Below are 18480 nucleotides of genomic sequence, written 5' to 3'. Positions count from 1 at the left end.
AGACCTAAAGAGGTTCCACTGTATGTCTCCTTGAAAAGGTTGTGTTCAAAGACCTAAAGAGGTTCCACTGTATGTCTCCTGGAAAAGGTTGTGTTCAAAGACCTAAAGAGGTTCCACTGTATGTCTCCTGGAAAGGGTTGTGTTCAAAGACCTAAAGAGGTTCCACTGTATTGAAGGCAAATGTTGTGTTGTGTTCAAAGACCTAAAGAGGTTCCACTGTATGTCTACTTGAAAAGGTTGTGTTCAAAGACCTAAAGAGGTTCCACTGTACTAAAGGCACATGTCTCTTGAAAAGATTGTGTTCAAAGACCAAAATAACCCCCTTAAATACCACTTTAGTCTTCTTGTTTCTTTGTATTACTCTTTATTTTTATTGGGCTGCTGACTGTCACCATCATCACAGCATGACTCCTGCTTCTGACTCTCAGCTTTCATATTTCCGTGGCGCTCTTTTCCTCGCCCTCACGCCCCGGCCAGCTCGAATAACTCCATGTCCTAAGGACTTTATCAGCGCGGGCGGGTCAAGTGGCGTCTGGAAGTGGAGCCATCATCACCATCACCATTCTTCTCATCGCCCGTCACTTTTTAAATATAATGGCGCGGCGTCAGGACACAAATGCTAGTTAGCGAGGGCTAATGTTACAGCCTCACAACTCTCATTATTTTAGGATGTGTAGCAAAGCCTGCTCTTTACAGCAAGACACACTTAAATGGAAGGGGAACAAAAACACATTACAAAAGCTCAAAAGAGGTTTTAGGAGACGGACACGAAGTTGGCGTCACAAAGGCGTTCTTGTTGGCAGCGCTAACCAGCTAAAGTATGTCCGCCTTTAGTTTGTAGCCATAAAAGTCTGGAAGGAGAAGAAGGAGAGGAGGAGGAGGAGGAGGAGGAGGAGGAGGAGATGAGGGAGGAATGATGATGTTGGTGCACACTGTTACGCTGTTAGCGTTATTAATGATCACGTCCAGGAAGTATATACACACTCATTGGGTACACTTGCCAGCTCCAATACAAGACAAAAGTACATACAGTACAGCAAAAAAAAAAAAAAAATCAGCGTTCTAAATACAATTTTTAACATTATATGAGCCATCTGGACATGGAATAACACACTTTTGTACTTGTTTAATCCAATATAATACACATAATGACAGAAAACAATACATTTACTGTCTAAATACAGTTTTTAATATTATATGAGCCATGTAGACATGAAATAACACTCCTTTGTACTTGTTTAATCCAATATAGTACACATAATGATAGAAAACAATACTGACTTTAGAAGTGGCTGCAGTATTGATCATTATAGTTCAACAGAGGTGGGTAGAGTAGCCAGAAATTGTACTCAAGTAAGAGTACTGTTACTTTAGAGATTTATTACTCAAGTAAAAGTAAGGAGTAGTCACCCAAATATTTACTTGAGTAAAAGTAAAAAGTATGTTGTGAAAAAACTACTCAAGTACTGAGTAACTGATGAGTAACATACACACACATATCATATATATATATATATATATATATATATATATATATATATATATATATATATATATATAGATATATATATATATATATACATATATACACATACATTGATATATACAGTATATCATTTATATTTATTTATTTTGCCGTTTTTGTTTACATGTTAAAGGTGTTTTAAAGAATATACATGCATGTTTAACACATATAGATTCCTTTCCTTCATGTTGACAAGAATATAAGTTGGTGTATTACCTGATTCTGATGACTTGCATTGATTGTAATCAGACAGTAGTGATGATAACGTCCACGTTTTCAAATCAGGAGAAAAAAAGTTCCTCCTTTCTGTCTAATACCACATGACAGTGGTTGGTTTTTGGCATCTTATTTGTCCAGCTTCCATATTCGTTTTCACACACTTTACAAGAAATACATTGGCGGCAAATTCCGTAGCTTGCTAGCTTGTTTGCGCTGGCTTTCGGAGACTCTTATTTTGAAAGCGCAGGCGCGATGGAGCGGCACTTTTATCGTGAAGACAGGAACTGTGCAGTCAGTCTTTAGGCTTGTGACGGGATGTACGTTTGAAATAAAAAAGTGTCTTTTTTCCTTCACACTTTTGATTGATTGATTGAAACTTTTATTAGTAGATTGCACAGTACAGTACATATTCCGTACAATTGACCACTAAATGGTAACACCCCAATAAGTTTTTCAACTTGTTTAAGTCAGGTCATGTGACCGCCTGGCTCTGTTTGATTGGTCCAACATCACCAGTGACTGCATCTGATTGGTGGAACGGAGTCAAACGTCACTAGTGACTGCATTTTATTGGTGGAACGGAGTGAAACGTCACCAGTAACGCAGGAACTTTGAAGGTCTGTCTGACAGACCAAAACAAACAAAGCGTGCATTAACAGATGGATAAAAATTAGTAGCGAGTAGCGAGCTGAATGTAGATAAAAGTAGCGGAGTAAAAGTAGCGTTTCTTCTCTATAAATATACTCAAGTAAAAGTAAAAGTAAGTTGCATTAAAACTACTCTTAGAAGTACAATTTATCCCAAAAGTTACTCAATTAGATGTAACGGAGTAAATGTAGCGCGTTACTACCCACCTCTGTAGTTCAATACACCATTTTCTTGCTTGAAAATGCATTAATTAGGCTAAAAATATGTAGAATATGCTAAAAACAAACAAACAAAAAAAAGAAATCTGCGGTAGTGACTAAACATGTTTATTATTGTGGATTGTAGTTTATAAATATAGATGCCAAATAAGTGATCATACAGTGTCCCCAAAATATTTTAAATTGTATTGAAATTTTGTTCAGGTACTTTTTAATAGATCATTCTAATTTGTTTACATTTTTCATTCTAAAAAAATTGCAGTTTTGTATAGCATGGTTATTTTTTAAATAGATTACTATTTTATGTTAATGTTTCAAATATTTACAATAATTATTTTGATTAGATTTATAATTCTTCATAACTATCACATTATTTATTTAACATTGTATTATTATTATTATTATTATTATTTAATTACATTAATAATTTAAATATATATAATTGAGGTATTTTTAGAATTGTATATTTTATTAGAATTATGTATTATTAAAATTGTATGTTATTATTTTAAATATTATAATAATTATTTTAATTATATTTACAATTCTTCTTAATTATCACATTATACTGTTTATCAAGTATCACATTTGTTTAAATGCTTTAATGTCTGGAAAAAAACAAGAATAAAAAAGGTTTTTTAAAACATTTTATTTAACATTGTATTATGAACTTAAATATAGATAATTGAGGTATTTTTAGAATTATATATTTTTATTAGAATTTATTAGAATTATATGTTATTATAATAATTATTTTAATTATATTTATAATCCTTCATAATTATCATATAATATTGTTTATTAATTCGAATATTTATTTAAATACTTAAATGTCTGGAAAAACAAGAATAAAAAATATATTTAAAAATATTTAATTTAACATTGTATTATTATGATTGTTATTTTATTTACATTATTAATTTAAATATATCTAATTGAGGTATTTTTAGAATTATATATTTGTATTACAATTTATTAGAATTATATATTATTAGAATAATTATTTTAATTATATTTATAATTCTTCACAATTATCACATTATACTGTTTATCAATCAGGATATTTATTTAAATACTTTAATGTCTGGAAAAACAAGAATAAAAAAGTGTTTTTAAAATATTTTATTTAACATTATATTATTAATTCAAATATATATGATTGAGGTATTTTTAGAATTATATATTTTTATTAGAATGTATTAGAATTATATATTATAATAATTATTTTAGTTGTATTTATAATTCTTCATAATGATCATATAATACTGTTTATCAATTAGAATATTTATTTAAATACTTAAATGTCTGGAAAAACAAGAATACAATTTTTTATATATATTTTATTTAACATTTTATTATCATTATTATTTTATTACATTATTAATTTAATTAGATATAATGTGAGGTATTTTTTTATAATTGTTTTATATTTAGTCTGGAAAACTAAGACAAAAAAGTCATTTTGTAGTTTTGATTTGAACTATTATATTGGAATTACATTAAATTAATAACATTTAAGCATTAGGTCATTTATTTGAGTTCATCTGAAAAACTAAAACAGTTTTTCATTTTAGCAACAACAAAATATGCCTTTTTGCTCTCCGTAACATGGCCGTAAAAGTGAAAAGTCCATGTAAGGCGCCGCTTCACAAAAAGCTACCGTAAAAAAGCACTTTCCTCCACCGGGCAGCTCCGACTTTGTGATGCGAGCCAAACAAAATGAAGAAGTCACCTTTTAAGGATTATAATAATTATTTTAATTATATTTATAATCCTTCATAAATATCATATAATATTGTTTATCAATTCGAATATTTATTTAAATACTTAAATGTCTGGAAAAACAAGAATACAATTTTTTTATTTTTTTTTATTTAACATTTTATTATTATTATTATTATTTTATTACATTATTAATTTAATTAGATATAATGTGAGGTATTTTTTTTTAGAAAAAAAACATATTTAAAAATATTTAATTTAACATTGTATTATTATGATTGTTATTTTAATGAAATTATTAATTTAAATATATCTAATTGAGGTATTTTTAGAATTATATATTTTTATTACAATTTATTAGAATTATATATTATTAGAATAATTATTTTTAATTTTATGTATAATTCTTCACAATCATCAAATTATACTGTTTATCAATCAGAATATTTATTTAAATACTTTAATGTATGGAAAAACAAGAATACATTTTTAAATATTTTATTTAACATTATATTATTAATTCAAATATATATAATTGAGGTATTTTTAGAATTATATATTTTTATTAGAATGTATTAGGATTATATATTATAATAATTATTTTAATTTTATTTATAATTCATAATGATCATATAATACTGTTTATCAATTAGAATATTTATTTAAATACTTAAATGTCTGGGAAAACAAGAATACAATTTTCTATATATATTTTATTTAACATTTTGTTATTATTATTATTATTTTATTACATTATTAATTTAATTAGATATAATGTGAGGTAGTTTTTTTAGAATTTTTTTATATTTAGTCTGGAAAACTAAGACAAAAAAGTCATTTTGTAGTTTCGATTTGAACTATTATATTGGAATTACATTAAATGAATAACATTTAAGCATTAGGTCATTTATTTGAGTTCATCTGAAACACTAAAACAGTTTTTCATTTTAACAACAAGAAAATATGCCTTTTTGCACCTGGCAGCTCCAACTTTGTGATGCGAGCCAAACAAAATGAAGAAGTCACCTTTTAAGGATTATAATAATTATTTTAATTATATTTATAATCCTTCATAAATATCATATAATATTGTTTATCAATTCGAATATTTATTTAAATACTTAAATGGCTGTAAAAACAAGAATAAAAAAACATATTTAAAAATATTTAATTTAACATTGTATTATTATGATTGTTATTTTATTACATTATTAATTTAAATATATCTAATTGAGGTATTTTTAGAATTATATATTTGTATTAAAATTATATATTATTAGAATAATTATTTTAATTATATGTATAATTCTTCACAATCATCACATTATACTGTTTATCAATCAGGATATTTATTTAAATACTTTAATGTCTGAAAAAACAAGAATAAAAAAGTTTTTTTTAATATTATATTATTAATTCAAATATATATAATTTAGGTATTTTTAGAATTATATATTTTTATTCGAATGTATTAGAATTATATATTATAATAATTATTTTAGTTGTATTTATAATTCTTCATAATGATCATATAATACTGTTTATCAATTAGAATATTTATTTAAATACTTAAATGTTTGGGAAAAACAAGAATACAATTTTTAATATATATTTTATTTAACATTTTATTATTGTTATTATTTTATTACATTATTAATTAAATCAGATATAATGTGAGGTATTTTTTAGAATTGTTTTATATTTAGTCTGGAAAAGTAATTTTGTAGTTTTGATTTGAACTATTATATTAGAATTACATTAAATGAATAACATTTAAGCATTAGGTCATTTATTTGAGTTCATCTGAAAAACTAAGACAGTTTTTCATTTCAGCAACAACAAAATATGCCTTTTTGCTCTCCGTAACATGGCCGTAAATGTGAAAAGTCCATGTAAGGCGCCGCTTCACAAAAAGCTACCGTAAAAAAGCACTTTCCTCCACCGGGCAGCTCCGACTTTGTGATGCGAGCCAAACAAAATGAAGACGTCACCTTTTAAGGATGCTCCTTGTTAGAAGACGTCAACATCACTCTCACTTTCATGCTTTGGGGACTAATCATCAGGCTCCTCCCACTCATTCGTCACCTGCTCTCCCGTTAACGTTAAAGTAAACACATTGAAGATATTTGATTCTTCTAATCATGTTCCTTGTGTTGGCGACAGAGTCCACAAGCAGACTGACGTCCCTGCCGCCAAGTGAGTTGTTGATGCAGGAGCCAAAAAGGCCCCATGCAGTAATTACGAGCGTGCAGCCAGGAGGGAAGTGCCCCATGACTAACGGCGTCTCCTTGTTGTGCTTGTGTGTGCGCTGGTTGCTAGAGGGAACCGCGGGATCCAGTCACAGGAACATGGCCAGCAGCAGCGGCGGTGGGACCGCATTGGAGAAGAATGTCTTGACGCAGAAGAGCAGCACCACTTACTTCACTTCCTGTGAGTCTTGGTCCCTCCTGAGAGCAAAGTTCACATCCTATAGCATCACTTACAGCAGAAGTATCTATAGCAACAACCCCCAGATATCTTGGGCGGGACGTGATTAGCAAAGCGGTGACATTGTCAGGTTCAAACACCCAACTATCTATTAAACAAGACAAGAAGCAAGGAATCAAACAGAGACAGGATTCAATTTAGCTTATGAGGAGAGCGCGTGTGGACCTGTGCCCTCGTACAGTGTCACCCCTCCTTTATTTGGGCATTTCCTGATTACATAGCTGCAGCTGCTTCTAAGGGGAGGGGGTCATAAACAGCTACTGCACTGGGTCATAAACAGTTCAAACAAACAAAAGTGCTTGGAGCGGTGTCAGGTTTGCCTCCCTCTCTGTTTTGTAGATTTCGGGTCATGATAAATGTCAGAATAATTGTATCTAAGTTATCACAAAACTTTGTGTTTTCATGAGTTCCCGGCGAGAGGACAAAAGCTGTCTTTGATCTTACCAATCAAAAGGCTTGCAAAACGCCACTGTGTAGGATGGGAAGCGACATGAAGGTGTCGGTTTCTTTGATGTATTGTAATCCACAGGAAGATTTTGTCTTGACCCGAGGTCTACAAAGCAACTTCGCCACGCCAAAGTTGGGAGAGTGGCCGTGCCAGCAATCTGAGGGTTAGGAGAGCGTGTGGACCTGCGCCCTCGTACAGTGACGCCCCACCGCTCTAAGGAACAAGCTCCACTCCACGCCTCCTCATTTATTTGGACATTCCCTGATTACATAGCTGCAGCTGCTTCTAAGGGTAGGGGGTCATAAACAGCTACTGCACTGGGTCATAAACGGTTCGAACAAAAAGGTGCTTGGAGCGGTGTCAGGTTTGCCCCCCTCTCTGTTTTGTAGATTTCGGGTCATGATAAATGTCAGAATAATTGTATGTAAGTTATCACAAAACTTTGTGTTTCCATGAAGCTTCCAAAAGCTATCTTTGATCTTACCAATCAAAAGGCTTGCAAAACGCCACTGTGTAGGATGGGAAGCGACATGAAGGCGTCGGTTTCTTTTATGTATTGTAATCCACAGGAAGATTTTGTCTTGACCCGAGGTCTACAAAGCAACTTCGCCACGCCAAAGTTGGGAGAGTGGCCGTGCCAGCAATCTGAGGGTTAGGAGAGCGTGTGGACCTGCGCCCTCGTACAGTGACGCCCCACCGCTCTAAGGAACAAGCTCCACTCCACGCCTCCTCATTTATTTGGACATTCCCTGATTACATAGCTGCAGCTGCTTCTAAGGGGAGGGGGTCATAAACAGCTGCACTGGGTCTTAAACGGTTCAAACAAAAAAAGGTGCTTGGAGCGGTGTCAGGTTTGCCCCCCTCTCTGTTTTGTAGATTTCGAGTCATGATAAATGTCAGAATAATTGTATCTAAGTTATCACAAAACTTTGTGTTTCCATGAAGCTTCCAAAAGCTATCTTTGATCTTACCAATCAAAAGGCTTGCAAAACGCCACTGTGTAGGATGGGAAGCGACATGAAGGCGTCGGTTTCTTTGATGTATTGTAATCCACAGGAAGATTTTGTCTTGACCCGAGGTCTACAAAGCAGAGAGGAAGCAGGACCTAACACCTCCCAACTTCGCCACGCCAAAGTTGGGAGAGTGGCCGTGCCAGCAATCTGAGGGTTAGGAGAGCGTGTGGACCTGCGCCCTCGTACAGTGACGCCCCACCGCTCTAAGGAACAAGCTCCACTCCACGCCTCCTCATTTATTTGGACATTCCCTGATTACATAGCTTCAGCTGCTTCTAAGGGGAGGGGGTCATAAACAGCTACTGCACTGGGTCATAAACGGTTCAAACAAAAAAGGTGCTTGGAGCGGTGTCAGGTTTGCCCCCTCTCTGTTTTGTAGATTTCGGGTCATGATAAATGTCAGAATAATTGTATGTAAGTTATCACAAAACTTTGTGTTTCCATGAGTTCCCGGCGAGAGGACAAAAGCTATCTTTGATCTTGCCAATCAAAAGGCTTGCAAAACTCCACTGTGTAGGATGGGAAGCGACATGAAGGTGTCGGTTTCTTTGATCTATCCTACTCAGTGGCCTAGTGGTTAGAGTGTCCGCCCTGAGATCGGTAGGTTGTGAGTTCAAACCCCGGCCGAGTCATACCAAAGACTATAAAAATGGGACCCATTACGTCCCTGCTTGGCACTCAGCATCAAGGGTTGGAATTGGGGGTTAAATCACCAAAAATGATTCCCGGGCGCAGCACCGCTGCTGCCCACTGCTCCCCTCACCTCCCAGGGGGTGATCAAGGGGATGGGTCAAATGCAGAGGACAAATTTCACCACACCTAGTGTGTGTGTGACAATCATTGGGACTTTGGACTTTTAAGATTTTGTCTTGAACCGAGATCTACAAAGTGGAGAGGAAGCAGGACCTGACCCCCCCCCCCCCCCCCCCCCTCCAGGCACCTTTTATTTGAACTGTTTTGTAACCAAAGGCAGCGGCTGTTTACGACCCCCTGCCCCTTTAGAAACAGCTGTTGCCATCTAATCAGGGAAAGTCCAAATAAAAGAGGAGGCGTACAATCGTTCGTCATAGCGTGGTGGAAGACTGTACAAAGAGTACAGCCCAGACGTTTCTCCTCAAAGAGCTAAATTTAATTCTGTCTCTGTTTAATTCCTTGCTTCTTTGTCTGTTTAATTGATGTCATCAGTGTTTGAACCTGACAATAAGGTCCTTCCTGTGGCTTGTCCAAGATCTGAGAAACCGACACCTCTATGGCGCATTCCTTCGCACACGGTGGAGGTTTACAAGCCGTCTGCCTTTCGATTGATATGATCAAAGACAGCTTTTGTCTTCACGCGGGGCAACCTGAACTCATAGCAAACAAGTTGTGTGATAACTTATATACAATTATTCTGACAGACATCATGAGACTTCTGATTGGATACTGTGCATTGATGCTTATCTCCATGACAACCAGTGTGTGTCACTTTTTTGCACTCCGGCTGTCGATGTGAGGGTTTTTTCTATTATTATTACAGCATTCAGAGAATCAGACCATGTAGATTTATAGTACAGGGGGTTACTTTATTGTTAATTTTGTTGTTTAGTGCTGAAAATAAATGATTAGACAATGTTTAAACAAACAAGGGGAGGGGGTCATAAACAGCTACTGCACTGGGTCATAAACAGTTCAAACAAAAAGGTGCTTGGAGCGGTGTCAGGTTTGCCTCCTCTCTGCTTGTAGATTTCGGGTCCTTCCTGTGGCAGTCCAATAAATCAAAGAAACCAACACCTCCATGGCGCATTCCATGGGAAAACAAGTTGTGTGATAACTTATATACAATTATTCTGACACTTGACAGCGTCGGTGGGCGTGAGCAGCGGCGGCTACAGCTCCTCCTCGGGGGTCTACCTGGGAGGAGACGGCGCCGCAAGGAGCGACAACGGCGCCGGCGCCTACCTGGACGGCGACGGCTACGGCAGCGGCGGCGGAGGAAGCTACCTGGTGAGCTCCGTGTCAAAGGTCAGCTCGTCAGGCGGCGCCAAGAGAGGGCAGGCCGCCAGCGCCGCCGTCACCTCCTCCGCCTCGGAGAGGAAGCACGCAGCGAGCGGCCGGTCGGGAGGTTACGACGGTGAGCTGGAGGAAGTTCTCGGCTCACGAGGTCAGTGTTTATACTTTGTGTGCGCCATTGTGTCTCTTCCAGGGAGTTCCAGTGCTAATTCCTCCCCAGACTTTACACGCAAAGACTATGGAATCTACTGTAAGTGTTTTTTTTTTAATACTTTTATACAGTCTGAATTGTTCTTAGCAGACACTAGAAGAGTCAGTATTGTTCAAATAAAATCCAGATATGTTTGATAAAAAACAATACTAATAATCTCCCAGCAGGCACAAGACATTAAAACAACAATAAGAACTTCACACCTAACCTTGAAACAACATCCTTTTATGGTGGATACAACGTCTCCAAAACTAGTGAAGTTGTCAGGTTGTGACAATAAATCAATAAAAAGAGAATACAACAAATCCTTTTCAACTTATATTCAATTGAATAGACTGCAAAGACTGAGAAACTTTGTTATTTTTGGCAAATAATCATGAACTTAGAATTGAATGGCAGCAACACATTGCAAAAAAGGCATTTTTACCAGTGTGTTACATGGCCTTTCCTTTTAACAACACTCAGTAAAGGTTTGGGAACTGAGGAGACACATTTTTCAAGTGGAATTCTTTCCCATTCTTGCTTGATGTACAGCTTAAGTTGTTCAACAGCTCATATTTTAGCCTTCACACATTCTCAATGTCTGGACTAGAGATGCGCGGATAGGCAATTATTTCATCCGCAACCGCATCAGAAAGTCGTCAACCATCCGCAATCCACCCGATCTAACATTTGATCAGAACTGCATCCGCCCGCCACCCGCCCGTTGTTATATATCTAATATAGACGATGCAAGGCATTAGTGAGGTTATAAAGCTTTTGCCTGTTAAAGAAAGGAGACTGATCCAACGCAGCACAGACATTCGCGTGCCACGCTGTCACGACCCAGACGCACACCAGTGCGCAATCATATGGGAGCCGCGCTGAGCGCACCTCCAAGCGCGTCTCGCTGCCGGCGACGGCCGGGTATATGGGCCCGACGCTCCAGCGCCATCCATTTTCAGGGCTAGTTGATTCGGCAGGTGGGTTGTTACACACTCCTTAGCGGGTTCCGACTTCCATGGCCCCCGTCCTGCTGTCTATATCAACCAGGGTGAGCCCCACCCCTTTCGTGAGCGCACTGCGCGCGGAGTGACCCCTGTTACGAGCCCCCGGCCACGGGGGTGGCGGGCAGGTAAGCTGCTTACCTGCTGCGCGTGACGCCGGCCGCGGCGAAGGCGGACGAGGCGGGGTGTCGGTGCGGTGGTGACCCTGGACGTGCGTCGGGCCCTTCTCGCGGATCGCCTCAGCTACGGCTCCCGGTGGGGCCCTCTCGGGGGAAGGGGCCTCGGTCCCGGACCCCGGCGAGGCGTCGGGGGCCTTCTCCGCTCCGTAAAAGTGTCCATCTCTTTTTTTTTTCTTCTTCTGTTGTGGCATATGCTGCAGGTGCCTGCTCGTTTTTCGTATGTGGGTAACAACATTTAACTATGTATATATATTTACCAATTGGTTTAACTGCCACCCGCCTGAATCTATTTAAAATCTTTTTTTTTTTTAATTTCAATCGCCCGACCCGACCCGACCCGACCCGCTGATAAAATCTAATTTTTTAAAATTTCATCCGCCCGATACGCGGATAATCCGCGGACTCCGCGGTTGTGCCCGCAAACCGCGCATCTCTAGTCTGGACTACAGGCAGGCCAGTCTAGTACCCGCACTCTTTTACTGCGAAGCCACGCCGTTGTAACACGTGGCTTGGCGTCGTCTTGCTGAAATAAGCAGGGGCGCCTATGATGACGTTGCTTTGAAAAGCTGTATGTACCTTTCAGCATTAATGGTGCCTTCACCGATGTGTAAGTTACCCATGCCTTGGCCACTAATACACCCCCATACCATCACAGATCACCCTAGAACAGTCCGGATGCTTCTTTTCCTCTTTGGTCCGGAGGACACGACGTCCACAGTTTCCAAAAACAATTTGAAATGTGGCCTCGTCAGACCACAGAACACTTTTCCACTTTGCGTCGGTCCATCTTAGATGAGCTCGGGGCCCAGCAGAAGCCGGCGGCGTTTCTGGGTGTTGTTGATAAGTTAAGTTAAAGTTAAAGTCCCAATGATTGTCACACACACACTAGGTGTGGTGAAATTTGTCCTCTGCATTTGACCCATCCCCTTGATCACCCCCTGGGAGGTGAGGGGAGCAGTGGGGAGCAGTGGGCAGCAGTGGTGCTGCGCCCGGGAATCATTTTTGGTGATTTAACCCCCAATTCCAACCCTTGATGCTGAGTGCCAAGCAGGGACGTAATGGGTCCCATTTTTATAGTCTTTGGTATGACTCGGCCGGGGTTTGAACTCACAACCTACCGATCTCAGGGCGGACACTCTAACCACTAGGCCACTGAGTAGGTGAACGGCTTTGGCTTTGCATAGTAGAGTTTTAACTTTCACTTACAGATGTAGCGACCGACTGTAGTTACTGATAGTGGTTTTCTGAAGTGTTCCTGAGCCCATGTGGTGATATCCTTTACACACTGATGAGAGTTTTTGATGCAAGGGTTCCAAGGTCACGGGCATTCAATGTTGGTTTTCGGCCTCTCTCCAGATTCTCTGAACCTTTTGATGATATTACGGAGCGTGGATGGTGAAATCCCTCAATTCCTTGTTGAGAAATGTTGTTCTTAAGGGCGTTTGTTGACAAAGTGGTGACCCTCGCCCCCGTCCTTGTTTGTGAACGACCGAGCATTTCACGGAAGCTGCTTTTTATACCCAATCATGGCACCCACCTGTTCCCAATTAGCCCGTTCACCTGTGGGATGTTCCAAATAAGTCTTTGATGAGCATTCCCTCAACTTTCTCAGTCTTCTTTGCCACTCGTGCCAGCTTTTTTTGAATCATGTCGCAGGCATCAAATTCCAAACTAGCTAATATTTGCAAAAAAGAACAAAGTTTCTCAGTGTGAACATGAAATATCTTGTCTTTGCAGTCTATTCAATTGAATATACCGTATTTTCCGCACCATAAGGCGCCCTGGGTTATAAGCCGCGCCTTCAATGAACGGCATATTTCAAAACTTTGTCCACCTATAAGCCGCCCCGTGTTGTAAGCCGCATCTAACTGCGCTAAAGGAATGTCAAAAAAACAGTCAGATAGGTCAGTCAAACTTTAATAATATATTAAAAACCAGCGTGATGTGGGCGCGCATGGAGTCGTATATCAACATGGACGAAGCTGCGTGAAAAAAGCCACCCGGCCTCTTCGCGTAAACTTCCCTTAACCACTCGCTCATCTTTTCTTCATCCATCCATCCCTTCGAGTTAGCTTTTATGATGACGCCGGCTGGAAAGGTCTCTTTTGGCAAGGTCTTCCTTTTGAATATCACCATGGGTGGAAGTTTCTGGCCATTAGCATGGCAAGCTAGAACCACAGTGAAGGATGACTTCTCATTCCCTGCGGTGCGAATATTCACCGTACGTGCTCCCGTTGTATCCACAGTGCGGTTCACAGGAATATCAAAAGTCAGTGGAACCTCGTCCATGTTGATAATGTTCTCTGGCCGGATCTTTTTTTCAGCTTTCTTGTTTTTACAATATGCACGGAAAGTAGCCAGCTTTTCTTGAAAGTCTTTAGGCAGTTGCTGTGAAATAGTAGTCCGTGTGCGGATGGAGAGATTGCGTCTTTTCATGAACCGGAAACCTGTCGCTTAGTAGGAGCCATTTTGTGGTCTTTACAGATGTAAACACACAAAGGAAATGAAACGTAATATCCGCGCGCTTCTTCTTCTTCTACGCGGGCGGGTGGTTGCTTACAGTAGAAGAAGAAGCGCTTCCTGTTCTATGGGGGCGGGTGCTTACCTTGGCGGTTGCTTGCGTAGAAGAAGAAGCACTTCCTCTTCTACGGGGAAAAAAGATGGCGGCTGTTTACCGTAGTTGCGAGACCGAAACTTTATGAAAATGAATCTTAATATTAATCCATATATAAAGCGCACCGGGTTATAAGCCGCACTGTCAGCTTTTGAGTAAATTTGTGGTTTTTAGGTGCGGCTAATAGTGCGGAAAATACGGTAAGTTGAAAAGGATTTGTTGTATTCTCTTTTTATTGACCATTTACACAACGTGACAACTTCACTGCTTTTGGGGTTTTCCCTCAACTTTCTCAGTCTTTTTTGCTACTTGTGCCACTTTTTTTTTAACCATGTCGCAGGCATCAACTTCCAAATGAGCTAATATTTGCAAAAAATAACATGAAATATCTTGTCTTTGCAGTCTATTCAATTGAATATAAGTTGAAAAGGATTCTCTTTTTATTGACCATTTACACAACGTGACAACTTCACTGCTTTTGGGGTTTTCCCTCAACTTTCTCAGTCTTTTTTGCTACTTGTGCCACTTTTTTTTTTGAAACATGTCACAGGCATCAACTTCCAAATGAGCTAATATTTGCAAAAAATAACATGAAATATCTTGTCTTTGCAGTCTATTCAATTGAATATAAGTTGAAAAGGATTCTCTTTTTATTGACCATTTACACAACGTGACAACTTCACTGCTTTTGGGGTTTTCCCTCAACTTTCTCAGTCTTTTTTGCTACTTGTGCCACTTTTTTTTGAAACATGTCACAGGCATCAACTTCCAAATGAGCTAATATTTGCAAAAAATAACATGAAATATCTTGTCTTTGCAGTCTATTCAATTGAATATAAGTTGAAAAGGATTCTCTTTTTATTGACCATTTACACAACGTGACAACTTCACTGCTTTTGGGGTTTCCCCTCAACTTTCTCAGTCTTTTTTGCTACTTGTGCCACTTTTTTTTTTAAACATGTCACAGGCATCAACTTCCAAATGAGCTAATATTTGCAAAAAATAACATGAAATATCTTGTCTTTGCAGTCTATTCAATTGAATATAAGTTGAAAAGGATTCTCTTTTTATTGACCATTTACACAACGTGACAACTTCACTGCTTTTGGGGTTTTCCCTCAACTTTCTCAGTCTTTTTTGCTACTTGTGCCACTTTTTTTGAACCATGTCGCAGGCATCAACTTCCAAATGAGCTAATATTTGCAAAAAATAACATGAAATATCTTGTCTTTGCAGTCTATTCAATTGAATATAAGTTGAAAAGGATTCTCTTTTTATTGACCATTTACACAACGTGACAACTTCACTGCTTTTGGGGTTTCCCCTCAACTTTCTCAGTCTTTTTTGCTACTTGTGCCACTTTTTTTTTTAAACATGTCACAGGCATCAACTTCCAAATGAGCTAATATTTGCAAAAAATAACATGAAATATCTTGTCTTTGCAGTCTATTCAATTGAATATAAGTTGAAAAGGATTCTCTTTTTATTGACCATTTACACAACGTGACAACTTCACTGCTTTTGGGGTTTCCCCTCAACTTTCTCAGTCTTTTTTGCTACTTGTGCCACTTTTTTTTGAAACATGTCACAGGCATCAACTTCCAAATGAGCTAATATTTGCAAAAAATAACATGAAATATCTTGTCTTTGCAGTCTATTCAATTGAATATAAGTTGAAAAGGATTCTCTTTTTATTGACCATTTACACAACGTGACAACTTCACTGCTTTTGGGGTTTTCCCTCAACTTTCTCAGTCTTTTTTGCTACTTGTGCCACTTTTTTTGGAAACATGTCACAGGCATCAACTTCCAAATGAGCTAATATTTGCAAAAAATAACATGAAATATCTTGTCTTTGCAGTCTATTCAATTGAATATAAGTTGAAAAGGATTCTCTTTTTATTGACCATTTACACAACGTGACAACTTCACTGCTTTTGGGGTTTTCCCTCAACTTTCTCAGTCTTTTTTGCTACTTGTGCCACTTTTTTTGGAAACATGTCACAGGCATCAACTTCCAAATGAGCTAATATTTGCAAAAAATAACATGAAATATCTTGTCTTTGCAGTCTATTCAATTGAATATAAGTTGAAAAGGATTCTCTTTTTATTGACCATTTACACAACGTGACAATTTCACTGCTTTTGGGGTTTTCCCTCAACTTTCTCAGTCTTTTTTGCTACTTGTGCCACTTTTTTTTTAAAAATGTCACAGGCATCAACTTCCAAATGAGCTAATATTTGCAAAAAATAACCTGAAATATCTTGTCTTTGCAGTCTATTCAATTGAATATAAGTTGAAAAGGATTCTCTTTTTATTGACCATTTACACAACGTGACAACTTCACTGCTTTTGGGGTTTTCCCTCAACTTTCTCAGTCTTTTTTGCTGCTTGTGCCACTTTTTTTTTAAACATGTCGCAGGCATCAACTTCCAAATGAGCTAATATTTGCAAAAAATAACATGAAATATCTTGTCTTTGCAGTCTATTCAATTGAATATAAGTTGAAAAGGATTCTCTTTTTATTGACCATTTACACAACGTGACAACTTCACTGCTTTTGGGGTTTTCCCTCAACTTTCTCAGTCTTTTTTGCTACTTGTGCCACTTTTTTTTTAAACATGTCGCTGGCATCAACTTCCAAATGAGCTAATATTTGCAAAAAATAACATGAAATATCTTGTCTTTGCAGTCTATTCAATTGAATATAAGTTGAATATTCTCTTTTTATTGACCATTTACACAACGTGACAACTTCACTGCTGTCTTCCAAAGCATTTTGTCCACAATGTCACTCCTGACTTTTGCCAACATGTGTTTGGACTTTCAGGCTCCGGCTCGAGCCGAGGAAGAAGTGCCAGCAGAGGTACGGACTGACTCCACACCTGCGCGTCACAAAGCCTTTCTAATCCAAATAACGTCATTTTTTTGTCCTTTTTGTCCCTTGTTCTGCTCAGAGAGCGAGATCCGGGCCAGACTGCAGAGCGCCTCTCCCACGGCCGGCAGATGTGAGTCCGCGTCTTTCTCCCTCGTTACGCAACTTATCACAGAGCGACAAAGCATCTTTATTTGACTGAAGGGTCGGGGGTGGGGGTGGGGGTGGGTTTGCGTCGCTGTCATTTTTCCAGACCATCCCACAGAGGAAATGCCTCCATGTGATAAAATGACTACCACATGGCCAACCTGCTGTTTAGAGCTATATAATCACATTGTGCACATTTGTGGCTGCAGCGGTGGCACCAGTGACTCACTGCTGCAGCGTTTCTCAAAGTGTGGGGCGCGCCCCACTGGTGGGGAATAGAGACATGACAGGTGGGGCGCGAGGAACGGGAGGAAATTTCACTTTAAATTTTTTTTTAATTATTATATTCTTAGATTTTTTTTTTTACTATGCTTTCATTTTCTATACACACTGTAAATCACTTTGTGATTCTGTCTGTGAAATCCGCTATATAAATAAATGGAAATTACCGGTACTTATTTTTACTGGAGGCTTTAAATTTCTCGGTAGGAGCGAAAGTTTGACAGACATAGCAACAGTAACTAATGGGGGCGGGGCTAAGCGGAACAAACTTTCGCGCGGATGGGTAGCAGGCTAATGTGTGGACCACAATTACACAAATATATACATTTGTGACTCGCACCTCAAAGGTCGTCGAGCCAGAGCCAGCGCCTGCAGAGAAACAAAAATGTGACGGGCACACACTGTGTCATTCACCGGGAAGCACTCGCGTCAAGGCAGCTCAGCCCCGAACTCAATGAGGTTTTAACATGTTGTGAGCGCGGTAAATTTGATCAAAACACGACCACTGAAAGCGCGACTGTTCTCTGCACTGTGTGAGGAAATATGAGCTGATCATACAGCCGTGCTGTTTCACAGTGAAGCAAGGTGGCTCTCCCGGGGAAAAGTGCTGTCACTTGCCCTGTCTTGCCAAATGCATAGCTCTTCCCTTTTTTTTTTTGCAAAGATTGCAAAGTGGCACTTTTATTTTATTTATTATTGAACTTGATGCAAGTTATTTGATTTATTATTGAACTTGATGCAAGTTATAACACTTTTTTAAATTTATTATTGAACTTGATGCAAGTTATAACACTTTTTTTGATTTATTATTGAACTTAATGCAAGTTATAACACTTTTTTTGATTTATTATTGAACTTGATGCAAGTTATAACACTTTTGTTTGATTTATTATTGAACTTGATGCAAGTTATAACA

At 38.2% G+C, this 18480-nt stretch overlaps 1 protein-coding gene across 4 annotated transcripts in view; it reads left to right on the top strand.

Moving 5' to 3' along the window:
* Window positions 1–18480, top strand: part of col17a1b (collagen, type XVII, alpha 1b) — a 106797-nt gene that overhangs the window by 19343 nt on the left and 68974 nt on the right. For 2 of the 4 annotated variants that reach the window (XM_061968357.1, XM_061968348.1), the window contains 6 exons: window positions 6496–6528; window positions 6652–6762; window positions 10121–10390; window positions 10463–10519; window positions 17091–17126; window positions 17218–17268. In XM_061968357.1, coding sequence (XP_061824341.1) covers window positions 6681–6762; window positions 10121–10390; window positions 10463–10519; window positions 17091–17126; window positions 17218–17268 — 496 coding nt within the window. In that variant the 5' untranslated portion in view covers window positions 6496–6528; window positions 6652–6680. Of the gene's footprint in view, window positions 1–6495; window positions 6531–6645; window positions 6763–10120; window positions 10391–10462; window positions 10520–17090; window positions 17127–17217; window positions 17269–18480 lie in introns of all 4 variants that reach the window. The other 2 variants (XM_061968367.1, XM_061968376.1) reach the window with 1 other exon arrangement.

This window comes from Nerophis lumbriciformis, linkage group LG02 (assembly GCF_033978685.3).
Source record: "Nerophis lumbriciformis linkage group LG02, RoL_Nlum_v2.1, whole genome shotgun sequence".
Taxonomy (NCBI): Eukaryota; Metazoa; Chordata; class Actinopteri; order Syngnathiformes; family Syngnathidae; genus Nerophis; species Nerophis lumbriciformis.
Note: the sequence above shows the minus strand (reverse complement) of the source record. Positions and strands in the feature narration are given on the sequence as shown.